The sequence below is a fragment of the Gobio gobio genome (genome assembly GCF_949357685.1).
Source record: "Gobio gobio genome assembly, chromosome: 7".
In the NCBI taxonomy this organism is placed as follows: Eukaryota; Metazoa; Chordata; class Actinopteri; order Cypriniformes; family Gobionidae; genus Gobio; species Gobio gobio.
Genome location: NC_137103.1, coordinates 50,337,459 through 50,364,704, shown reverse-complemented (window position 1 = coordinate 50,364,704; position 27,246 = coordinate 50,337,459). Strand labels below are relative to the sequence as shown.

Here is a 27,246-nt window from a genome sequence, read left to right as displayed (position 1 = left end):
CATGTTTAAAATCATTTCACAGAAAATGCAGCACATTCTGTTAAGGCCTGCATACAACAAAACACTAAGATACAAGAATCAATTCATTTGATTAGGTTATGTTCTTGCATTATGGTGCTACATGACATTTCACATTTCTCCATCAAATCAGGGGCCTCAAGGGCCACAGGGGGTTCAAGGTGAGAAAGGACCACAAGGAGAGGGTTTTCCAGGTTCAAAGGTAAGGTTAGCCCAAAAACGCAGACCATCAAAGCCATGTTCTCACTAATGTCACTCTCTGCTCTTTAATCTAGCTGGAGCAGCCAAAGGCAATCTGGGAAGATCTAAGTAAACAAATTCAAAATATTTTTTAAATATACCTCATTACAGGCTCAAAGTCCCCTGGTAAATCTTAATTTCAAAACCCAAGGCTATTAATTAATGTATGTTCAGAGATAAATTAGCTGAGCATTACCAGCCTGAGGATGTGAGACAGAATTTAATGGATCCATTTCCTTGGCCTCTTTGTAATCTATGTAATGTTAGCAGTCTAACTAGACCTACATCAAAGCCAGAACGGCATATAAAATATAACCGTAAGCAGGGCTGCCAACTCTAATGCATTTGACACTGTTCTCACGCCACACATCCATTTTCAAAAATCGCGAAACAAAGAGGACAATGACACCGACAGACAAGACAGAGCAGGTTAATTTTGATATGAAACTGTCAGCTTTTAAATTCTGTCAATTTTATTATATAAATAAATAAATACAGTTTTTTGGCGCTATTAAATGTCACGTGACAGATCTGTGGCACCACAAGCGGCAAGTGAACAGGGGCCTGTTTCAGAAAGGAGGTTAAGTGAAAACTCTGAGTATGTTAACCCTGAAATGAGGGGAACTCTGGGTTTTCTGTTTCAGAATGGGAGGTATGTCAAACCAGAGAAAGCGGGGTAAGTCAAGCCCATTTCTGAAAGAGAGGTAATTACGATTCACCATGGCAACAGCACCCAACAATAAGACGTTTGCATACTTCCGGGTCAATATGTACATTTAATTCTTAATTATTTTAATTAAGTTTAATTTTCATGGTATCCAAAAGGCACAAAAAGAATGTGGCAGCAGCTAAAAATGAAAAATAAAAACATAATTCAATCAGATAAAACTTTAAGCATAAAATGTTCATGGGTGTTGGTTTAATGACTTTCCAAACATTTGACATATTAATTAAATATCATTCAGTGTCCAATGTGAAGCAGCTTTTCCCACATAGACCCTTTTCACAGACTGATGGCGCGTTTTGAATGGTCATCAATATCGTAAATACTGCAACGTTTTTTTTTTTTTGGATGTACATTTATAACAATAATACTTTGTATTATATTACTTTTGCATCAAATTACAAAAAACAAGTTACCGCTGGCGTGAGAGTGTTTCTAACACAGTGTCTATGGGAGTGATGGTGAAAATTAACATCTTTCTCTCTTTTCACATCTGTTATCAAACTCACTCTATTTTTTCCCTCTTTTTGAAAATTGTTAAATCACTATTGTGGAGTTTTCCGTTTGCTATTTGAGCAAATGGGGACACAAAAAATATATATTTATAATATATTAAAAAAAGCATTTGTGCAGTTTGAATGAATGAATAAACTATTTAAACACAGCTGGCGCTTTAAAAAAGGGGAGGAGACTGAAAGAAACTGGGTTTACCAAAGAAAACCTGCTCCAGACCAGGTTAGGTTCACAGAGTAAGTTACCCTGGTAACTGACTCAGAGTATAAGTTACCTCTCTTTCAGAAATGGGCTTGACTTACCCCGCTTTCTCAGGTTTGACATACCTCCCATTCTGAAACAGAAAACCCAGAGTTTCCCTTATATCAGGGTTAACATACTCAGAGTTTTCACTTAACCTCCTTTCTGAAACAAGCCCCTGATCATATCTTCCTCTTTACTACTAGACTTAAAAGTAAATAAACAAAAATGAACATTATGTTGAAAGACACTGTACAACTTACCCAAATGTATCATGTAATCGATCAATTAGTATTTTAACCGTGGAAAGAGGTCAATAAAACAGCTGGAGAACAATAAGTCACATAATGTTACATTTACCTCAGGGAAGCCATTTAATGACCATAGCACGTTAGTTGGCCAGAAAAGGAGTATTTTGCTAAATACATGCACTATATTACATATTTATTATATTTTACTCATATCATTAAAAAAAATATACCTATATTATTATTATTATAAAAACCACATTATATCAATTTGAGTTGTTAATTTGTTAATAATCTTTAATAATAATACCAGCTGGCAAGGCTCACTGTATGTTTACAGCATTCGTGAGAAATGTTTTGTTTGAGAAAAATTAACATGTAGCAACTGATATTTATCAAAATGAATCGATATTGAATCAAGTTCGGAATCAAATTGCAAGCTTATGAATTTTGTTTCAAGTACAGTACTATGTAAACATTGTAACATGTTAATTTGCGCTTTGAAAACCTTCGTACAGTAGCTAAACTTAACTATATCATTACTTTATCATGATATTCAGTTTTCATGACATAAGTTTTGAACCGATTCATTCAAACAGTTTGATTCACAGGAATGAGCTGAACTTACCAACTCTAACACCCTTTTTGCTTCTAAAGTAATTTTTTTATAACATATCGTCATGAAATGTTTTCTTTCCTGTGTTGATGTATTTCCCATTAAAACAGGAAGTTGGGGCGGGACGGCTCGTCAATTAGCCAATAGGCTTTAGTTTACCTCATAGACAAAAACAACGATTTGCTACTTGATATTGCAATTCAGTGTCAGGTGATATTAGAGGAAGAACATTCTCGAGTGTTTTTGATTGACAAAAAAACAAAAACAAAAAAACAATTGGGATACGATACGACTATGAATGCAAGATGTGTGATCAATAGTTTTGGTCCATTTTCCCAGAGAATAGAGATGCATATATCAGCTAAAAGGTAAAAGTCTTAAAATAAAATGTTTTTATTACCTTGGATTCATGAGAGCTCTAGATGTATCAAATGCAATCGAGTATCATAAATCTTTATAATAATTAGTTCTCTTTAAGTTTTTCAGTAAAAAAAAAAAAAAGATAACCAAAATAAAGCTGAAATCAAATAAATTATAAATGTCAGAAGAGAAACTTAATTAAAAAACTATAAAATTTGAAATGTTGGCATAGCAACTAACTGAAATAAATAACTTGAAGTACTACAATTATTAAAACTAAATACAAAATTAATGAAAGCTAAATATAAATATCTTTTTAAGTAATTATAAAAAACAGAATATGATAATAACAAAATTAATAAAATCATTAAAATACTAAAAATATTAAAATGCAAACTGAAAAGGTAAAATAAAAGCAAATTTAAAATATTAACAAATAATACAATAGCATATAAATAATACCCAAATAATACTGGAATTAATCAGTGGTTTTATTTTGATTACTGTTAAGTAGGCCTAATGTTTATTAGCCTATATTAAAATAAAACCCAGATCAACAAATCCTGGATTAGCTCTCGTTTAATCCTTATTAGTTCAACCAGACAAATTGAGCCACTTTGAAAAAAACAACAATTGAGGCTCATTGAGGGATGGCACTGTATTATTATCAGTCGGAAATCCTATAGTGAACGTTTTCTACAGACAAAGAAGCAATACGTGCAGTGCAGTAAATGCATCTGAATGGTGGAGAAAGGAAGGTTAGCATTTCAGAGACACTGGGCTGATGACACCTCTTTTGTTTGACAGGGGGACCGGGGTCTGGACGGGCCGAAGGGACCAAGAGGACAGCCGGGCCTGGGAATCAAAGGCGATAAGGTGGGCTGTAAATATATCAGCCCATGAATGGGCTTCACACAACCACACCATCTATGACACAAAAGGCTTAATGAAGTATGTAAAGTGGCCATATGTTCTCACTTAAACGCTGGGGACTTGTTGGACCGTGATAGAGGGCGAGAAAGAGCAGATGGGAGGGCGGTACAGCTCAAATTACTGTGGGAAAAAATTAGTCCTGCTCACCTGCTGAATAAACCAATCTTTCTTATACTCAAAATATACAGGTTATTATTCTCATAAGTTAATTCTCAGGATATTTTACAGCCGTTCCATCTGAAACTGACCCATCCTCTTTGTGTCCTCAGGGTGAGCTGGGGCCTCCAGGTTTGCCAGGACCGATTGGACTCACAGGCCTTGGCATTCAGGGTGAAAAGGTGATACAATGTGTCCTTCCTTCACTTGTGTGTTCTGAACTGTCCTTGACTTATTCTTTGAATTGACACAATGTACATGAATTGACATGAAACGGCATTATTTTACAATATATTGTATAAATAATGTTGTCCTTATCAGTTAAACTGCACCTTGCCATAAATAGATTGTCTATTCTGCTGGAACAGGATTGGGCTCTCCTGGTCTGTTATTTTGTTACATAAAGGTCAAACATATAAGCCTCATTTTGATTTGAAAGCACACATAGAATCACTAATTTCAGTTAATCAAGGAATACATAATACAATAAATAATAATAGTAGTGGCCAAACGTAATGTCCCGGCCTAGGAAAATTGACATCTTCAAACTTTATTCAAATATTATTAAGAATTTGTTAAAGATTTTGTAATCATACTGCATATTTTTTCAAGTATTCGATTTGTGATAACACAATGGCCAAATTGTGCGGACATCATTTTTGGCCAGGCTGTCATACAAAGAAATTATGAACACAATAAAAACAAGAGAGAACCAACAAAGTATTAATAACTGATTATGTTGTAGTCAATGTATGCTTTATCCTGTGAGGAAAAACTTTGTTTTTCTATGCATTTTTTGCATAAAATAAAACACGTAGCTGTAGTTAACAGTTGCCTGATTTTACCATAACCAAGTTCTGCTCTTTTAATATTTTCCTCCCATTTTGATGGTTTAATCGAACTTGTAAGGTCATTAAAAACAAATATCCCCCTTTGGGCATCACTTTTGGCCATACGGTACCAGTCAAAAGTTTGGAAACATTACTATAATTAATGTTTTTGAAAGTCTCTTATGCTCGTCAAGCCTGCATTTATTTGATCAAAAATACAGTAATATTGTGAAATATTATTACAATTTAAAATAATGGTTTTCTATTTAACTATACTTAAATATAATTTATTTATTAGCTGAATTTTTAGCATCATTACTCCAGTCATCAGTCACATGATCCTTCAGAAATCATTTTAATATGCTGATTTGATACTCAGCTTTTATCAATGTTGGAAACAGTTGTGCTGCTTAATATTTTTTTGGAACCTGTTATTTTATTGTATCGTAATAATATTTCAAAATAGCAAAGTTTTTTTCTTCTTTATTTTTGATCAAATAAATGCAGGCTTGACGAGCATAAGAGACTTTTTTTCAAAAACATTAAAAATAGTAATGTTTCCAAACTTTTGACCGGTACTGTATATATATGTGTGTGTGTGTATATATATATATATATATATATATATATATATATATATATATATATATATATATATATATATATATATATATATATATATATATATATATATATATATATAAATTCCCAATTTCTTTCCCCATTTTCTAATACCAAAACCATCAAAATGAAAGACGTTTCCTATGTTTTTGAAATGCAAATGGAAATTATTATTTCTAGCCCAATTATTATTAGTAAAGTTAAATGTTAGGTTTTCTAATGTAATATGTCTCAATATCAGGGTGTTGAGGGTCCGAGGGGGCCTCCAGGAGGCAGAGGACCAACAGGGGAGGGCTTCCCTGGTCCCAAGGTTGGTACTTCTAAAGACAGAAGAGAATAATATAATTAATGGCAAACAGTTCAACCGTTCAATTTGTACTTGGCTTAATCTTTTGACTATTTTAAATTTTTCTAGGGAGAACAAGGTTTACCAGGAGAGTTGGGAGCGCCAGGAGAGAGAGGGCAGGGCGAACCTGGATCAAAGGTTTGTATTCCTAATAAGCTCAAAGAAGGAATGGGCCATTCAGGATGGAAGCTTAATTTAATAAACCATGATGGAGAATTTAGATGATACTAGGGATGTGCCCGAAGCGTAATTCCGAAGTCGGAAAGGCACCGAAAATGAATAACACATTCTACAGAGCCTCTAAAGCAGTGGTGTTCAAATCCAGTTCTGGTCCCTGGCTTGGTTCCATCCGGACCGCGGGACATAATTGCAGCATTTTACTGTTTCTACAGTTTAAAGTGAGCAGTAAGTCAAAACAACAGAGCGCTTCACACAACAAGCGCTTAGGGTCATTCATGGTAATGATCTTTCGTGCTACACCCTCTAATATTTTTATCTAGAGCCAAACACGCTTCAGTCAAGCCCTTTCCGCTCCATGCGTGTTACTTCTCTCTCTCGCTGAAGAGGTAAAGCGCCACATTAAAGGGTTAGTTCACCCAAAAATGAAAATAATGTCATTTATTACTCCCCCTTATACCGTTCCACACCCGTAAGCCCTGCGTTCATCTTCGGGACACAAATTAAGATATTTTTGTTGAAATCCAAAGGCTCAGTGAGGCCTCCATAGGGAGCAAGGAAATTTACGCTCTCAGGATCCATTAATGTACTAAAAACATATTTAAATCAGTCCATGTGAGTACAGTGGTTTAATATTAATATTATAAGGCGACGAGAATATTTTTTTTCACGATTTCATTTGTGTTCCGGACAGCATGAGGGTGAGTTATAAATGACATTATTTTCATTTTTGGGTGAACTAACCCTTTAAGAGCGGCATTTCACACGGTTATTTTAACAACAGTAGCAGAAAAATAGATACTTCTGCTAAAACACTAATAAACAATGTTATAATTTGGAAAATTATTTAGAGATGTTCAAGATGAGTTTTGATTATTAGATTATGTACGCTGTTTGTTTTTAGTAGTTCATTACTTTGTGCAAAATGTAAAAATGGCCCATACCTTTCTTAAGAGGTAAACCCTGCACCATGTTTTCTCAGTCCCAAGGCTTCTATGTGCCATACACGTAGATGTCTAAATGTAAAAAAAAAACAACTAATAAAACATCTGATCTAACCTTTTTATATTCAAATCCAGTTGAGAGAGATATTTACTTTTTTTGTAAATATTGGTAAAAAAAATGTATTTGAGTTTTTAGGATTTTTTCTATTACAAAGTACTACAGCTGCCCCGATGGACGTGTATGACTGTTCCAAAAAAGTATTGTCCGGATCTCCACTGGGAAGAAAATATAGAGGTCGGACCTCTAGGAACTCTAATTGAATACCCCTGTCCTAAAGGGACATGGTTAGGCTTGCTGCGGTCGTTACATTATGGTACATCAGATTTCACTTATCATGTGAAGATAGTAAGGAGAGATGACTGACAGGACGATAGCGGAGGATTTGGTGTGCAATCAATGAAACTGTGCAAACAATACCGCCGCTCCCTATAGTCAGAGTACACGTGATCATAAATTGGAAAGGCAAGGCAAGGCAATTTATTTATAAAGCACATTTAAAACAGCTACAGCTGACCAAAGTGCTGTACAATCTGTCACTAAATACAAAGAAGTACAAAAACAAAAAAAACTGAATATATTATAATATATAACTGAAGAAAAAAAAATTACATTGATTCAAAAGCAAGAGAAAAAAGATGTGTTTTTAGTGCAGATTTTAAGCTTTCAACATTGGAGGAAAGCCTAATGTGGACCGGCAGATCCTTCCACAGCCGTGGGGCCGCAACAGAAAAAGCACGATCACCTTTTAATTTCAAACGTGACCGTGGCACGGTCAACATCAGCCTGTTAAAAGACCTTAAGGGCCTAGAGCCTTTCCGGACTAAGAGCAAATCTGTGATATACTGTGGAGCCTGGCCGTTTAATCCCTTATATACATATAATAAAACCTTAAAAATAATACGGTATTCAAACGGCAGCCAGTGAAGTGAAGCTAAAACAGGCGAAATGTGTTTCCTCTTCCGTGTCCCAGTAAGAAGTCTGGCAGCAGCATTTTGTACCAATTGCAGCCGTGATAACGAAGACTTTGCCACACCAAGGTATAATGAGTTACAGTAATCAAGCCTGGAGGAAATAAAGCAATATTTAAATTTTGCAATTGTTCTCAGTTGATAAAAGCCACACTTCACTACTGAATTGATTTGCTTATCGAACTTAAGGTTGTTATCGAAAATCACTCCCAAATTTTTTGCATGACCATGAGAATTTACAGATAAAGGACCCAAATGGTCATCTATCTGTAAAATAGAATCTGATGGTCCGAAAACTACAATTTCAGTTTTGGAGTCATTCAATGTTAGAAAATTTAGCTGCCAGACAGCATCTTACCTCAGCAAGACAGTTCAACAGAGCGTGTGTATCAAAGCTATCCTCATGTTTCAAAGGGAAGCACACCTGGGTATCATCTGCGTAAAAATGGTAAGGAATGTTATGCTTTCTAAAAATCGAGCCTAAAGGAAGCAAGTACAGTGAAAACAATAGCGGGCCCAAAATAGATCCCTGTGGTACACCACAAGTTAATGGTACCGAAGAGGAGGAAAAGTTTGCAACCTCCACAGAAAATGTTCTATCAGAGAGATAGGATTTGAACCATTTCAATTCACCCACTCAACCGTTCAAGCAAGATAGCATGATCAATAGTGTCAAAAGCTGCACTAAGGTCCAAAAGGACCAAAATAGCACAGCTTCCTGAATCCAAAACACCTCATTCAACACCTTCAACAAAGCGGACTCAGTGCAAAAAGAAATTTGTCTAATAATACATTTTTCTCACTTAAAAATTAAGTCAATTTATGAAGGACAACTTTTTCCATTACTTTTGATAAGAAAGCGAAAGTAAAAAGCGATTGTGCCTTCAAAAGTGATTTCAAAACCCTGAATATTGATTGCGGCTCCCTGATACCTGCAAATTATATACAATATAATTACCCAACTATATAATTGTGAGACTGCAAAAGCAATTAAAATTTTTCATATCTCTCATATCTCATGTCCCTTTAGGGGCTCCATAGAATTCATAATTTCCTTTCTGAACATAGTTTTTGGCTTCGGGCACATCCCTACTAAGTACTGATATTATTTCTTCAGGGTGAGCCTGGTTCATCTGGACTGGCCGGGGTACCTGGACTTCCCGGGGAAGACGGTGCTCCGGGACAAAAGGTAACTGGACTGCTGTGAGGTCATCTCATTTGATTGAGGGTTCTGCTGTTTTTAATTTTCCCTTAGATATTAGATTTGTCTCTGAGCAAATAAGTCAACAAATTAGAGAACCGGGTATTAAATGGATCTCAAAACCTTATGGGAAAGACATTATATTCTGTCCATTGTGTTTCACCTCAATCAGGGTGAGCCTGGGGCATCAGGTTTTAGGGGACCTGAAGGGGCTCCAGGAATTGGCACTCAAGGAGAGAAGGTACTTAATTCATTAATCTTTTTAATTTTCAATGTGTCAGAGTTTTGTAAATGTCATCTGACGGATGTGAAAAAAGGCATCACATGTCATTAATAACCTACAGTATGTGTTGATTGATATTTTATGTTGTAATCGTAATAGGGAGATCAGGGCCAACGTGGCGTTCGAGGGTTGCCAGGTTCTCCGGGCATAAGTGGGCCCTCAGGACCAAAGGTGAGAATATCTAAAGAAATAGAGTGCAACTTTGGTTCTGGATGTAGTTTCCCATATTATGAAATGTGAAAAAAAGCTGCATGATTTTTTTGGCTCCACGCTTCTAAAACCAATCATTGTTTGAAGTTACAGTGTGATTCAATGCTTGTGTATTTTCACATAGTTTAAGAAGTAATGCAGTTACATCATAGGAACATTATACTGTTGCTTTTCAGGGAGAGCCAGGCACATCAGGAAGGCTGGGCATGCCAGGATTACCTGGACGAGCTCTTGCAGGACCAAAGGTAACAAAGCCAAGCTACAACTGTGCCACTCCCTACAGGCTGGCAGGCCGTCGAGTTAATGGCCCACTGCCAGCACAATGAATCAGAAAGTTTCTATTTCACATTCATCACTGCCAGCTTAGCAATAAAACCGAGTTCAGTAATGTTATGACCTCACCTGCTTGTGCCTTCAGGGTGATGTGGGACCCACGGGTCCTCCTGGGCCGCTCGGAGAGACTGGTTACGGCTTGCCTGGTCCAAAGGTGCGTTTTTTTTTGTAATCTGTAGAACACTGAAGCAAATGAGGAATGAGATATACCAGAGAAATTGGTGTAATTGGAATAATTGAAATGTTTTAATTACCGGTGAAAAGTTTGGAATAATTGAGATTATTTAAATACCATTGAAAATTCTGAAATAATTGAATTTTTTTAATTACCAGTAAAAGGTTTGAAATAATTGAGATTTTTTAATTACCAGTAAAAAGTTTGAAATAATTGAGATTTTTTAATTACCAGTAAAAAGTCTGGAATAAATTGAGATTTTTTAATTACCAGTAAAAAGTTTGAAATAATTTAGATTTTTTTAGTTACCAGTAAAAAGTTTGAAATAATTGAGATTTTTTAATTACGAGTAAAAAGTCTGGAATAAATTGAGATTTTTTAATTATTGGTGAAAAGTTTGAAATAATTGAGATTTTTTAATTACCAGTAAAAAGTTTGAAATAATTGAGATTTTTTTATTACCAGTAAAAAGTTTGAAATAATTGAGATTTTTAATTACCAGTAAAAAGTTTGGAATAATTGAGATTTTTTAATTACCAGTAAAAAGTTTGAAATAATTGAGATTTTTTTAATTACCAGTAAAAAGTTTGAAATAATTGAGATTTTTTAATTACGAGTAAAAAGTCTGGAATAAATTGAGATTTTTTAATTATTGGTGAAAAGTTTGAAATAATTGAGATTTTTTAATTACCAGTAAAAAGTTTGAAATAATTGAGATTTTTTAATTACCAGTAAAAAGTTTGAAATAATTGAGATTTTTTTAATTACCAGTAAAAAGTTTGAAATAACAGATTTTTTAATTACCAGTAATAAATTGAGGAATAAATTGAGATTATTTAATGTTTTTTTTTTATGTTTTTGAAAGAAGTCTCTTCTGGCTGCATTTATTTGATCACAAATACAGTAAAAACAGTAATATTGTGAAATATTACCATTTAAAATGAATATTTTCTATATTAATATGTTTTAAACTGTAGTTTATTCCTGTGATCAAAGCTGAATTTTGCATCATTACTCCAGTCTTCAGTGTCACATGATCTTTCACAAATCATTCTAATATGATGATTTGCTGTTTAGTTGTTGTCAATTTAAATTGTAATAATATTTCACAATATTACGGTTTTACTGTATTTTACTGTATATTCAAATACATGCAGCCTTGATGAACATAAGAGTCTTCTTATAGATATATTTTTATTCTTATATATGTTCTCCCTATATCACATTTAGGGTGATCGAGGGAACCCAGGTCCACCCGGACCATTTGGGCCGAAAGGTGAAGGATTCCCTGGTCCAGTGGTAAGCAATTTTTACATCCTTATTTAAAGGATGCATTCCTAAAAGACACATTTCTAAGTCATTTTATCACAGTTCCCATACTAAGATTTGTTGCTAGGTATTTGAGCGTGTGTTTACCTTACACAGGGTCTGCCTGGTTTACCTGGCCCCCAAGGTGAGCCCGGGCCTGAGGGCATTGGCATTCCTGGACCAAAGGTGAAGCTACCTTTATCCTGCATATATTTATGATGACGTATGTGGGTCATTTCTGACTTTTTTGAAGTGCGTTCGGACACTTAAACTTTATTGATTATGATTTGATTAATTACACAATGACAAGAATGGAAATTAGGAGCTAAAGGTCATTTCTCAGGGAGGGATTGAAGTTAATTCGGGTATTTTTAACCGTCATTTGAAATGATGAATTCTATAAATGTATCAATCATGATGCGATGTGATACTGAAGACAGAAAAAGGCCTGTAAAACTGATTTTCAATTAAATCAATATTCCTAAAAAATGTTTTGTTTAAAAAAAAATGTATGAGAGAAGGGACAAAAATTAGGAAGCACTTGCAATAATAAAAAATATTTAAGTTTTGCTAGTTTATCATTGGTTTGAATAGAGTAGATGTTTAAAATTTAATGTCTAACTTAAAATAGTAAGTACACTTGAGTGTTTATTGGGATAAAAAAAAGCAAACTAATGATTGTGTGGCAATTATTACAGAAATACCGAGTTCAATATATTAAGATGGGAAAAGGAAAATATACTGTAATAATTTAAATGGTGGTTTTAATTTTTCTTCAGGGAGATGTTGGATTTAGGGGTTCGCCTGGTTTGCCAGGACCACCTGGTGAAGGACTGCAGGGACAGCCGGTAAGATTGATATTTACTCCCATAAATCTCCCTGACTACAGTACTGAAACTGTGATACTGCACACCTCACACATTCAGGACAAGAGGTCTGAACAAGCATGCATGGGAGTCTGTCTGTGTTGCTGTGGTGATTGAGGAAGACAAGCTGTCTGTTCTGCCCTTTTTAATTCTGCTGTATTGCTGTTTCAGGGCAACTTGGGAAGGCCAGGTCCTCCAGGGCCACACGGACCCCCAGGGGAAGGTATCCAGGGACACAAAGTAGGTTAACTATCTACAGCTAAAATAATTATACCATGATATTTTTAAGCAGTTTGGTGACATTCAGTCTGGATATTTATCTATTTTTTTTATCAATCAAAAGTTTGGAATAATCCAAATTGTCTAATGTTTTTGAAAGTTTTTTTATACTCAACAAGGCTGCATTTATTTGATTAAAGAAATACAGTAAAATTGTGAAATATTACTACAATTTAAAACATGATCCTTCAGAAATCATTCTAATATGATAATTTGATGCTCAAGAAACATTTCTGATTATCAGTGTTGAAAACTTTCAATTCATCAGAGGACAGAAGCAGCAAAAACTTCAACAGTGATAATAATATAAACCGTTATTAAAAATAATAATTGATGATAACTGAACAGCAAAATCATCACATTAGAATGATTTCTGAAGGATCATGTGACACTGAAGACTGAAGTAATGATGCTGAAAATTCAGCTTTTAAATCACAGGAATAAATATGTATATATTTATTCCTAGAAATATATTATAATATTTCACAATATTACTGTATTTGTACTGTATTTTGATCAAATAAATACAGCCTTGATGAGCATAAGAGACAAAAACATTATATATATTATAATATATAATATAAAAATAATTGTACATATTTGTTGTTATAAAACAAATAATGGAAATATTGAATCTTAGTAATGTGATACTGAAATATGAAATAATAAAATAATATTGTTTGATATAGAATAAATAAAAAAGTAAATGTACTTTAAAAATAACACGTTTTAAACAATAATTAAAAAATTGAATAAAAAAAAAATTATATATATATATATTGCCCACCTCTACTGGAATGTAATGGCATTGTGTCCAAGTCACGATAACCATGTTTAAAAGAGAAAATAAAATTGTTTGTTGAATCCATCAGGGTGATCAGGGGGCTCCTGGAGTGACAGGACCGAGGGGCCCATCAGGAGAGGGACTTCCAGGCTCCAAGGTGACACTTTGGTTTAGAACTTTAGATCACCCTAAAGAAGACGGGGGGGGTTATAAAGATGTTACATAGATGTCTTAAAGGCAAAGTAGCATAAAAATAACCTGCTTGGTTCCGTTCATAATAAAAAAGGGTCAGAAAGATTAATAATGTTTTGATGAAAAATAGCTTATTAATAATAGTTTATTATAAAATATGTGGCCCCATTCATCTGTATGTCTCTCTGTCCTGCAGGGTGATCGTGGTTTGCCTGGCGAGAGGGGCTACAAAGGAACGAAAGGTGACTTCGGAGACCCAGGGACTCCAGGACTGGCTGTGAGTTCATTTAATCACTATAAACCATCCTTTGTGCAAAGAGCAGACTGTGTAAATGCTAAATCACATTCTACATTAAATCTGCTCCTTTAGGGAAGAGCAGGAATCAAGGGCGAACAAGGACTCACGGTAAAATCAAATACATTCACTCACATCTTTTCAACTGTAGATTAATTTTCGTAAATGTTAAATTTAGGAACGCAATGCAACCGCATTGTAAATATTAGCATATTCAGTCTTTTTAAATTATTTTTCAGAGAGAAGACATAATCATGCTTGTCAAGGTGTTCACTTTTAGAAAACTGCAATAATATGCATTGTAAATATTAGCAAATCTAGTCATTTTCAAGGATTTTCAGAGTAAAGACAATCCAGCTTTAAGGAGTTAATTTTAGGAAAACTATGCAACATAAGTATTGTAAATATTAGCATATTCAGTCTTTTAAAATTATTTTTCAGAGAGAAGACATAATCAAGCTTGTCAAGGTGTTCACTTTTGGAAAACTGCAATAATATGCATTGTAAATATTAGCAAATCTAGTCATTTTCAAGGATTTTCAGAGTAAAGACAATCCAGCTTTAAGGAGTTAATTTTTTTATTTTATGCATTGTAAATATTAGCAAATGCAGTCATTTTTCAATGATTAATCAAAGAGAAGACATAATCCTGCTGATTAAGGAGTTATTTTTAGGACAACTATGCAACATAAATATTGTAAATATTAGCAAATACAGTCATTTTCAATGATTTTCAGATTAAAGACAATCCAGCTGATAAATGAGTTAATTTTAGTAAACCATATGCACTCTATATATTGATATATTCAGTTATTTTTAATAATTTTTCAGAGAGAAGACATAATCATGCTTGTCAAGGTGTTAACTTTAGGAAAACTGCAACATATGCATTGTAAATATTAGCAAATTTATACAGTCATTTTCAATGATTTTCAGAGTAAAGACAATCCAGCTTTAAGGAGTTAATTTTTGGAAAACTATGCAACATAAGTATTGTAAATATTAGTAAATTCAGTCATATTCAATGTTTTTTTAGAGGAAAGACATAATCAAGCTTTAGAAAACTAAGCAACCATATGCATTGTAAATATTAGCAAATACAGTAATTTTCAATGATTTTCAGAGTAAAGACAATCCAGCTTTAAGGAGTTGATTTTGGGAAAACTATGCAACCATATGCACTCTATATATTGATATATTCAGTTATTTTGAATCATTTTTCAGAGAGAAGACATAATCAAGCTGATCAAGGAGATTTGTGGTGAGTCTTAGACTTTAAATATGACAAAGTAAATGATCTGATAATGAAGTAACAGATGCGTCATGATATGACTGTATATTTCTAGGATGTGGCATTAAGTGCAAGGAAAGGCCCATGGAGCTGGTGTTTGTGATTGACAGCTCTGAGAGCGTGGGCCCGGAAAACTTTGAGATCATCAAGGACTTTGTCACAGCCTTGGTGGACCGTGTCACAGTGGGCCGTAATGCCACGAGAATTGGTCTCATTCTTTACAGTTTGGACGTCCACCTGGAGTTTAACCTGGCCCGGTATATGACAAAGCAGGATGTGAAGAAGGCCATCAGGAACATGCCTTACATGGGAGAGGGCACCTATACTGGCACTGCCATCCGCAAAGCCACTCAAGAGGCCTTTTACAGCGCCAGGAACGGTGTCAGGAAAGTAGCCATCGTCATTACGGATGGACAAACGGATAAAAGGGAATCTGTTAAGCTGGACATTGCAGTACGTGAGGCTCAAGTGGCGAATATTGAGATGTATGCGCTGGGTATTGTGAACACCTCTGACCCGACGCAAGCAGAGTTCCTGAGGGAGCTCAACCTCATCGCCTCTGACCCTGACAGTGAACACATGTTCCTCATTGATGACTACAACACGCTGCCAGGTGAGCGTGGAAGAAAAATAGCCTATATGCTCAGAGAAATGCTTATTTATTGGCCTGGGTGATATAACAAAACAAAAAAAATTCTTAATATAAAATAATAAATGCAATATAATAAATTGGATTAAATGTAATATAACAAATAAATATATTTTGTATTCAATGATCGTTATAAAACATAAACAGCCTATATGCACAGAGAAATGATTAGGTATTTTTAACACTTTAGTGATATAACAAAAAAATTATATTTTATTATATAAAATAATAAATGTAATAACACAAATTGTATTACATGTAATATGAAAAATAAATATATTTTGTAAACAGTGGTTGTTATAAAGCATAAATGTTGACATATATAATAGTAAATAGGCTGAAAAATATAATATATTTATATATAATATAATATATAATATATATATATATATATATATATATATATATATATATATATATATATATATATATAATTTTTATATATGTGTTGTTATTAAACAAACATATTGAATATTGGCGATAGGCTGAAATATAATGTGATAATGTAATATTAAATAACAAAATACTATTGTATAATATAGAATAAATAATGATTTTTTTATATAATATAAAATAATAAACAATAAATTGTATTGTTGTATAAATGTAATATAACAAATAAATATATATGCATACAATGATTGTTAATATTGACATATATACATAATAAAAAAATAAAATGGTATTAAATATAATATTAAATATTGATATATATATATTTCATTATTATATGATTTTTATACAATGTTTTTTATAACACATTGACATACTGAATATTGCCAATAGGCTGAAAACTATTTAAAAAAATATATAGTTTATATAAAATAAATTATATATATATATATAAAATACATAATATACATAATACATATATATTTTTATAACCTTTATCACCAATTATACTGAAAATGTGTAATGCAAGAATTTAAATGCTTTCTATTTTTATATATTTAACTATTTTTATGCACATGCACCAATATAACTATAAAGAGTAATATGTACCTACATATAAATATTTTCATAAATGAAAAACAAAAGTTTCTGAGTGGCATTTGAGTGGTGCAAACATTTTTATAGTTCTGAATCAATTCATTGAAATGGACATTTTGAACTGATTCCCTAAAATCAAACAATCGTACACATTTTTTAACAGTATTTTTTCTAGACTTTTATATCAGAGACACTATTTAAACATCTCTAAACGAGTCTTAACTCATGCTTAGTTTAATGATACGCTCCTTAAGATTGCAATATTCATGATGTTGCTTAATTTCGTATCAGCAAAGACATTATGAAGAGTCCTAAATGCAAAATGAAAGAATTCCTGCGGCCGTCATTTCAACCGTTTCAAGCTCAAACTAATTGCATCTCGCTCTGTGTTCGTCTCTTTATGCAGCTCTGGAGTCTAAACTGGTTAGCCAGTTCTGTGAGGATGAGAACGGGGCCCTCTTCTTCAACCAGATTACCAACGGCTTGAACGGAAACAACGGCTATGGCTACAATAACGGCCAAGAAGGAGCTTATGCATACAGGAATAATGTTTATGGGAACAGATTTCAGGAGTCACTGGACAGAGCGGCGGGTCACAACAGAGGCAGAGAACACAGCATACCTCTCTCCATCAACCCCGGCCCTCTCAAAGCACAGGTCAAATAACAGAACTAACTGAATCTCATTCATACTCTAAACTAATGCAAAGTGATTGTGATGACTGTGTGTTGTGGCTGCTGTGCAGGTGGAGAATGACTATGAAGGAGAGGATCTTGACATAAAGACACAAACTCAAAGTGGAGGCACCATTGCTGTTGTCAATAAGACTGTCCAACCTGTACAGCCAGGAACCTCTTCATCATCAGTATCTTCATCAGTGTCAACACATTCTACCTCAGTGAATGTGAACGCAAAGCCTCGTCCTGTAGTGATAAAAGGTAATAAGGAAACACATTGCATTACAACATTCTCCAGCTAATTGAAAAATGTGGTAATTTATTCACCTACATATCAATCCAATTCTGCATGCTGTTATTTTAGGACCATTATGCCTTTCTGTAGTCTTGATTTAGTTTTAGGACTTATTTTTCACATATTTTACATTGCAGCACCTCTCTTCTCAGTCTGTCAGTAACACTCTGTTTATGCTGCCTTCACGGAATTATCATAAATACGAGTTTCCTAGATAAAAAATTGCACATGAACGCCCTCTGAAGTTCAGAATTAATTTTGATGGGCGTGCTATAAACTTTAAATATGGGGGCGGGGCCGGGGAGAACTAATGCTGTGACAGCTGTGATTTATTCGTTTTTCTCCCAAAACAGCTAGATCATCTTGTCTTGACATTAATATAATTTACATATACGAGTTATTAGTTCCTTTCTCTGTGAAGCTCCTCCTTCTAAAAAGCACAATGTGCTCTGATTGGTTGGCTGGACTGGTGTGCTGTGCTGTGATTGGTCAACTGCTTTGAGTGTGTTTCAGAAAAACCAGGCCCCTTACCTTAACCGTGTTAGATCCGTACATGCGACAACATAATACTGAAGCAACTCAGCCAGGCCCCGCCCTTTTTTTTGCGTATACCTTCTCTTTTTAGATTTAATGTTTTAAAGGTACAATATGTACCATTTTTTGATTAAAATATGCAAAAACCACTAGAAAAATTTTATCTATTTTTGTCGCCTTTGGCTTGGCTTGCTCAGTTGGGGACACTAAGGGTGCTTTCACACTAGCAGTTTTGGTGCTCACCCGGGTTCGATTGACGTCAGAGTTCGGTACGTTTGGATGATGTGAACGCGGTTTTCCGAACTCGGGTGCGCATCTGCGAACCGTACCAGAGTCCGCTAAAAAAAGGGTGGTCTGGTACGGTTCGCTGCTGATGTGAATGCAATCGTACTAAATCGCGGAAGTGAACCGCTATTAATGACGTATGATTTGATAAAAATATGTGTTTGTGTGTGTGTTTCACTAATTTTCCTGGCGAGCGTGACTGACATACTGCAAGCAGAGAGCTGTAGATCTCATTTCTGCTCGTCTTCAGCGTTCTTTAGAGCATTGCAGTACATTCGCGGCAGAAAGACGCAAGTGCCATTATGTACTGAAGCTTTAGAAACAAAACCAACTGTTGAAAAACAAAAATATAAAAGTGAGGTGAGCAACGCTATGCATTTTGCCGCCTTCACGCTCGCTGTCGTTACTAAACAGCTGCTGCTTTGATGACGCAAACGCACCCCGGTTCGGACCCAAATAATATAATATGAACACAGTCCAGTGGGGGCAGGGGGAGGGGGGAGCAATCGAACTCGGGTTCGGTCCAGGCAATTGAACCAAGTGTGAAAGCACCCTAAATATTCAAATAAATCTAATTAGTAAACTAAATTAACCACATAAACTAAATTACTGATCAAATGCCCACATTGTCACTGTATGATAATTGAACTGAGCTAGGTGACATCACTGATTTCTCTGGAGCGGCTGTACAGCCGAATAAAATTCTGTTGCATTATTTTCCTGTTTAACACTGTGAAGCTGCATTGGAAAAAGCGCTATATAAATTAAGTTGACTTGACTTGCATTATCCCAAATATTTCCAAGAATGTTTAAATGTTTAAAAATAAGCTATTTTAACCCGGACACGGACTGTGTTCGGGTGTCGACTATCAATGGCGTCATACCCGCATTACCCTCGATATCCGGTTTTGATTTGTAGAAACCATGGAAACACCAAAGATGCTTTAATATATGATGCGTTTTATTAGACAGGTGAGCAACTGTATGGATGCATTCATCAACAAAAAACAAATCATTGTTATGTAGCTGCTCAACACAGTCTTATTGTTTAAATCTGGTTTTCTTGATTTACCGCAAGTGTTTTACCATGCCTAATATTGATCTCTCACTGCAGTGTGCAACAAGTGTCTCATAGTAGCCGGTGAGTGAACGCACCGAGTAGCATTATAACATAACTTTCAACACACTCAAATGTATGTAATATGATAAAACAGCGCTGCATTACCCAACATACCCATAATAAAACGCATCATCTATTGTCTGTCCGAAACATGGCTCACGCCAGCGGTCCCGGATACAGCCGTGACGCCGTCCGAGAACTTCTCTGTTTTTCGGATGGACAGAACAGCCGAGGCCGGGAAATCTAAAGGCGGTGGAGTGTGTTTCATGATAAACAAGAAATGGTGCGATCCTAGGAACATCTCCATTCTTTCGCGATCCTGCTCGCCTCACTTGGAACATTTAACTCTCATGTGCCGGCCTTTCTACCTGCCGAGGGAGTTTTCCTCGGTCATCACCACTGCCGTTTATATTCCACCACAAGCAGACACGGGGCTGGCTTTATCTGCCCTCCATGATGTGACCAGCGGCTTCATAAACAAACACCTCGACGCTGCTTTCATCGTCGCGGGTGATTTTAACAAAGCAAACCTAAAGAAAGTATTGCCAAACTTTCACCAGCATGTCTCCTGTCCCACACGAGGAGCAAACACACTGGATCATTGCTACTCTCCGTTTAAGAACGCCTACAAAGCTCGTTCACAGCCAGCTTTTGGCAAATCGGACCATGCCGCCATTTTCCTCACACCGGAATATAAACAAAGGCTCGTTCAAGAGCCCCCGGTGAGGAGGGAAGTCAAACGCTGGTCATCCCATTCAGAGATCACGCTACAGGCAGCTCTTGATGACGTCGACTGGGACATGTTCCGCGCGAGTTCTGAAGACGTCAGCGAGTTCACAGAAGTGGCGCTCTGCTTTATCAACACACTGACAGAGCAAGCCACACAAACATTAACTATAACGTCCTTCCCTAATCAGAAACCGTGGGTGGACAGTTCAATTCGCACTGCAGTAAACTCGCGCACCACCGCTTACAATGCCGGTCTCCTAACGGGGGATATGAGGGAGTACAAAGCTTCATGTTACGCTCTCCGGCGCGCCGTTAAAGCCGCAAAACTCCGCTATAAAGACCGAGTGGAATCTCATTTCCAACTCAACGACTCCCGGCGGATGTGGCAGGGACTGAGAACCATCTGTGCTTTTGGAACTAAATCCTCTGCAGAGGTGAGAGCTGATCCGTTACTGGTGAACGAGTTAAACTCTTTCTACGCTCGCTTTGATGGTAATCGCGGCAGCGCGACTCCGGCGAGTGACGCGTCAGAGAGAGTCCCTCAGAGCAGCAACGGTCACGTGATCTCTGTCTCGGAGGACGAGGTTCGGAGGGCACTCAAACGTGTGGATGTCAGGAAAGCTGCTGGGCCGGATGGTATTTCAGGTCGTGTTCTGCGGTCCTGTGCTGATCAGCTCGCAGGGCTCTTTACATCCATATTCAACGAGTCCCTTGCTACATCTGTTGTCCCCACCTCCTTCAAACGATCCTCCATCATCCCTGTACCTAAGATCAGTAAACCCTCTTGCCTAAATGACTATCGTCCAGTGGCTCTCACATCTTTAGTCATGAAGGTCTTTGAGAGACTCATTAAAAACAACATTTGCTCCTCCATTCCTGACACTTTGGACCCTCTTCAGTTTGCCTATCGTCCCAATAGATCGACTGAAGATGCCATTTCTCACGTCCTTCACTCCTGCCTCACTCACATCGACAGCAAAAGTGGGAACTATGTCAGGCTGCTATTTATTGACTATAGCTCAGCCTTTAACACCATAGTTCCCATTAAGCTAACACACAAACTCCTGGATCTAGGCCTGAATTCTTCTCTCTGCCTCTGGATTGAAGATTTCCTCACTGGCAGACCCCAGGCGGTGAGAGTAGGCCAGTTCACCTCCACCTCCATCACCCTGAGTGTTGGAGCTCCACAGGGCTGTGTGCTGAGTCCCCTGCTCTACTCTCTCTACACCCATGACTGTTTGTCCACACACAGCTCCACCTCGATCATCAAGTTTGCTGATGATACTGTTGTCCTGGGTCTCATCTCCAACAACAATGAGACGGCATACTTGGACGAAGTGGAGCAACTGACATCATGGTGCCAGGACAACTGTCTCTCTCTGAATGTTAACAAGACCAAAGAACTGATTGTGGACTTCAGGAAGAGACAGCATCGGTCATACTCCCCTCTCATGATCAGCGGGACACCGGTAGAGAGAGTGAGCAGCTTCAAATACCTGGGTGTGAACATCTCCGAGGATCTGACCTGGACTACACACATCCAGACACAGGTGAAAAAAGCCAGGCAAAGACTGTACCACCTGCGCCAGCTGAGGAAATTCAGGGTTTCACCAGCCATCCTGAAAACTTTCTATCGAGGGGCGATAGAAAGTGTCCTGACTCAGTGCATCACAGCGTGGTACGGGAACAGCACCAGTCACGACTGCAAAGCCCTGCAAAGAGTGGTGCGCTTATCCGAGCGCATCTCAGGCTCAGCTCTCCCGTCTCTGCAGGACATCTTCACCAAACGCTGCAGAGGTAGAGCTACTAAAATCATCAGAGACATTAATCACCCTGCAAACTCTCACTTCACCCTGCTGCCATCTGGTAAGCGCTTCCGTAGCCTGATGGCAAAGACTGAAAGACTCAGGAGGAGTTTCTTCCCCCAGGCCATCAGACTCCTGAACTCAGTCACGTGACTCACTTCACCCCCGCACACGCATAAACATACGGTCTTTCAACATTAACATCCACATACTGCAATTGCACTGCACTTTACTTTACGTCCCTATTGTTACTGCGTAACAACCTGTAATAAACCTTGCACATTATACTTCTTTATATATACATATTATATATTTTATGTTAACCACTTATTTTTAAGTCTACAGTTTATCTCACTTATCATCCACATATTTTTTATATTTTTATTTTTATCTTATTTCCTATTTTTATCTTTTACTTGATTTATTTATAATTCTACTTATGTTAATACTTTTTATTCTAACTTTATTCTATTTCTATTTAATTTCTTGTAACTGTTATTTGCACTGTCCATGGAGCGGACCTGTTTACATTTCACTGCCAGTTGTATATTGTGTATATAACTGTGTATGTGACAAATAAAACTCTTGAACTCTTGAACTCTATACGCATGAGCGGAAGAAGAGGAAGCGCTCGTCTGAGGCATAATAAAAGCTCCACTGCTCTCGAGCCGTGTGTCGCACTCGTCTCTCATTAGCAATCGCTCCAGCGGCCTCGTTTAGCCACACCCTGCTTCATACTACAGTAATGTTAATAAATCTTTAATACATTAGCTCATCCATGCATATGATTTCTGCCCGAGTCCCTTCGGATTCTTTTCCACCGGCTGTAGAGACTACAGCTCCCATGATTCTGAGAAATCAAGTAGTCATCAAGCTACGCCTTTGTTTTGAATAAGCGACCTCTAGTGGCGAAAAATTACATATTGTGCCTTTAAATGAGGAATATTGTGACGTGTTCATTCCCCGAAGAAAACTCAAGACTACAATGGAGGCGTTTCAGGGAGTTCAGAAACTGATATAGAGAGTATTTTAGAGTGTGCTTTGTAACTTTTCAGTTACAATTTGCAGTAACATTACACACTAAAGAAAGTTAAAAAAGCATAATAGGACCTCTAAGTGTACTGATCTTCCTTTCTCTTCTTCGGTGGTGTGTCAGAATCAGCTCCCCTGGATCCTCGGTGTCTGCTCGGTCTCAGTCAGGGTTCCTGTAGAGATTACGTCATTCGCTGGTACTACGACAAACAGGCAAACGCTTGTGCTCAGTTCTGGTATGGAGGCTGTCAGGGCAACGAAAACCGTTTCCAGACAGAAGAAGAATGCAAGACGATGTGTGTCCTCAACAGGACAGGTATTATTCACTCCTACAGACATGAATTCTACAGTTGTTTTAAAACATAAATATTGACGATAATAAATATGGTCAATAGACTGATAAATATAATACAAATTCTATTTTATAATATAAAATAATAAATAATATAATTATATTATATTTAAAAATTGTATATTGTCACTATTAATATTGGAAAAATATAAATAAAAAATATAAATTGAGAAATATAACATGTAATGCAAGAATTAAAATAAATAAATAAATAAATAAAAATAATCAAGGCATATTTTCTATTTTTAGATGTTTAACTATTTTCATGCACATCAAATATAATAATAAACAAAAAACATCTGAATTCTCCCAGTTAAGGACATTTTTAGGGAATGTTCATGGTTTAATACAAGTTAAGCTCTATCAACAGCAGAGTTGTGATTTATTTATTGCAATTATTACAATTAATATTGTTACATTTATTGAATTAAACCCTTCTCATTCTGACCAGTGCTGTTATTGTTAACTAAAACAATGAAAAATCTAAATGTAGGTAAATGAAATAAAGCTGAAATAATAACAAATATAAATATTTGATGAAAAAATTTAAACTTACAAATTATAACTGAAACTGAAATAAGTTGAAATACTAATATTAAGTTTTATACTGTATAGATATTTTAAAAAGAAAAACTAATAAAAATTACACAAGCACATAACTATGTTACTAAAACGTAAACTAAAATGAAACCAAAATATTACATATAATACTAAAATAACAATTTGTTGCATAATGCAAATTATGGTTTTAATGTAAATGTAATATTATTTTTTAATAAATAATTGTGACTCCTAAATCACAGTTCCAATAACTCATGAACTGATTCTGCTCCGGAAGGTTTAAATGCAGAAAAAGGAATTATTTTTGCTAAAGCACTGTGAATTATTTAGTAAAAACGAAATGATTTGAGCTATAAAGTTGTCTAAATCGTTCTTTTTGAGGTGGAACTACTTATTTAGGTAGATAAACTTTTGGTTATAAATTACAGACGCAATGCTTGAGAACATTATATAACAAATACTGTCAAAAACAGAACTTTCCTTTAAAATGTGCAAGGTTGTGCATCTTTACTAACTCTTTCTGCCTTTGTTTTTATAGCTGGCTAAACTGGTTGAAGATCTACACCGGTCATCATTCTACACTCAACCTCAATAAATGAACTTTATGCTCGTGACGGAGTAACACAATGACAGATGCCCACTTCAGTCACTTCTTTTTATATCATAAAAATGTTCCCCGACTTTAACTCTTTCCCGCCAATGATTTGTCTAAAAAAACTAAGTATAAAAAAAAAAAATCATTTTCAAAAATTAATATTTTGTTGTAAGAATATCTAAGAAAAGAAAGAGAGAAAGCAGACCCTCTGCTTTAAAAACAAACAAACAAAAAACATTTTATTCTAGCTTCATGCATTCTTTTTTATCAACTTGAATAATGAATAAGTTTCAGCTTGAGAAGATGTGTTTGAAATCGCCCCCTATACCCTCATCCACTATTCCCTACATTACTCCACTAATATAGTCCACTTGAAGGAGTGAATGAAAACGAGTGAGTGAATTTGGATGCTGAGCGCGCCGGAAGGGCCGCCGCTTTTGCATAATTGGTTCTTGCTGTTTATTAATCATTTAAAACTTAGCAAACTGGCAGCTCCAGTAAGATGAAAAGGTTTATCTTAAACTCTGTCATGGAAGCTAGCATGTGTAAACCTTAATTAAACAATTTAATAATCAATTTAAAATGGATGTATACATGTATGATATTACGCTGTGCCCACATTGGACCAGCGGTTTGGAAAATGGATGGATGGATGATTCAGCTGCGGGCGCTACCTTCTGGTCAGACGCGGGAATTCATTCAAACTCCTTCAAGTGAACTGTATTAGTGGACTAACATAGGGAATAGTGAATGAGGGTTTAGGAGGCGATTTTGGATGCAGCCATAGACTGTAAAAACATATGGACATAGTGTCCGTGACGTCACCCATAGGATTCTGAAGAGCAGTTTTGAAGCTTGAAGTAGGGACGGGATGGCCGTTGCCATCTTGGCACCGTGTCACTCCCGGATAACAGAAAATGGGCAAAGAGGCGGGACGTGGGCGGAGCTGAGGTGACGCGACGACTAACAGACAGCAGATAAATGGCTATCCACCTGTCACTCAAGTGGCCACGCCCTTAATTATGCAGAATGTTAAGGCTTTATATAATGTAAACGAATGAGTTATATATATAAAAAAAACCACCCCCCTCACAGTTGTCATGAAGGGCAAAATTAGCCGTATAGACCAAAACCATAATTTGTACCAGACTGTAAACATGTTTATTTCTGCTGTAAAGTTGGCATTTTAACATGAGGCTCAATGAGATTCTGCTCCCTTCTGGAGCCTGTCTCTAGTGGCCAGTCGATGAATTGCAGTTCAAGTCACTTCCGTATTGGCTTCAAGAGAAACTGCGGGAGGTTGCTGCTTGGTTGTACACTCACTATTGCGGTGCATTGTGGGATTGATTGAGTGCACTATTGTTTCGGACACCACTACAAATGGCTGTCTCCTTAAATAGTGCTCTATTTAAGGGTATAAGAGGCGATTTCAGACACAACCTACGTCTGTCTAGATTCAGAGCGAAAATCAAAACATAGATCAAGTCCATCAACACCCTGAAAGCTTCCTATAGGTCGACATTTCATTCCGCAACATTAGGCAGTTTTGATTCATTTGCTGTTTAATGTTTGAGGATCGCGTTAGCTTACTTGTAAAAATTAAGCAGAAGACAAGGCGGTAATCCAGCACCCGGAAAGCGTACCTTCCATAGGGGCAGCCATTGATAACCAAGCCATCACCTGCTGTTAGCATCCCATTGACTCCCATTCATTTTGGCCTCACTTTGACAGCGAATAACTTTACATCTGAGGCGTTTAAAGACTCAATTTGTCCATTGTTTATTTCTAAAGAAACACGACAATGTATAAAAGGCTCCATTACCTTGTATCTCTTACACTATCACCCATAGAAGCCGTTTTTGTAAAAATAGGCTAACGATTGCGTCATAACCTCGCGATTCTGTCGCATAGTAGAGAAATTACCGTATAGACAGGAGGAGAAGCTCGCAGGCAATCTTTTACTGTCTATCGCAGAGCAATCGGGGGGACGTGGAGGCATAAAGTCCTATGACAAAATAATTAATCAGAATACTTACCAAAAGTTGCTCCGTCTCTGCAAGATTCGGTGATTCCGATTTCACTTTGCACAACTACTAGAAGACTTACAACTGTCATACAGATTGCTCATGTCATATCTACGAGGTCAAGTTCAGTCTGCGGCTGCGCAGTACATCAGCCATCAGGAAGTGAGTGCTTCTACTTGACTTCACTTTTCTCTGGTGAAGTATATGGGGTCGCTCTGTCCATTTCTTTTACTGTCTATGGCAGAAGATGATAAATAGCGCCCCCTACCGTAAAACAGTGAAAAACATGGATTGCTGGAACATTCCATCAATGGCGAGGAAAGAGTTAAGCTCAGGATCTGGAGAAAATGTTTATACATATTAATTCAAAAGATATCCACAAACAA

General features: G+C 36.3%; 1 protein-coding gene across 1 annotated transcript in view; it reads left to right on the top strand.

The window, feature by feature from the left end:
* Positions 1-25,192, top strand: part of col28a2a (collagen, type XXVIII, alpha 2a) — a gene marked incomplete at its 5' end in the record, with an annotated part of 65,639 nt that extends 40,447 nt beyond the window's left edge. The window contains 23 exons of the mRNA XM_079820721.1: positions 152-220; positions 3,767-3,835; positions 4,162-4,230; positions 5,741-5,809; positions 5,915-5,983; positions 9,113-9,184; positions 9,369-9,437; positions 9,579-9,650; positions 9,866-9,934; positions 10,108-10,176; positions 11,428-11,496; positions 11,623-11,691; positions 12,285-12,353; positions 12,543-12,611; positions 13,523-13,591; positions 13,823-13,903; positions 13,997-14,032; positions 15,146-15,182; positions 15,268-15,825; positions 17,258-17,508; positions 17,597-17,789; positions 23,453-23,644; positions 24,780-25,192. Of these exons, the coding sequence (XP_079676847.1) occupies positions 152-220; positions 3,767-3,835; positions 4,162-4,230; positions 5,741-5,809; positions 5,915-5,983; positions 9,113-9,184; positions 9,369-9,437; positions 9,579-9,650; positions 9,866-9,934; positions 10,108-10,176; positions 11,428-11,496; positions 11,623-11,691; positions 12,285-12,353; positions 12,543-12,611; positions 13,523-13,591; positions 13,823-13,903; positions 13,997-14,032; positions 15,146-15,182; positions 15,268-15,825; positions 17,258-17,508; positions 17,597-17,789; positions 23,453-23,644; positions 24,780-24,787 (2,397 nt within the window). The 3' untranslated portion in view covers positions 24,788-25,192. The remainder of the gene's footprint in view (positions 1-151; positions 221-3,766; positions 3,836-4,161; positions 4,231-5,740; positions 5,810-5,914; positions 5,984-9,112; positions 9,185-9,368; positions 9,438-9,578; positions 9,651-9,865; positions 9,935-10,107; positions 10,177-11,427; positions 11,497-11,622; positions 11,692-12,284; positions 12,354-12,542; positions 12,612-13,522; positions 13,592-13,822; positions 13,904-13,996; positions 14,033-15,145; positions 15,183-15,267; positions 15,826-17,257; positions 17,509-17,596; positions 17,790-23,452; positions 23,645-24,779) is intronic.
* Positions 25,193-27,246: the final 2,054 nt, after the last annotated feature.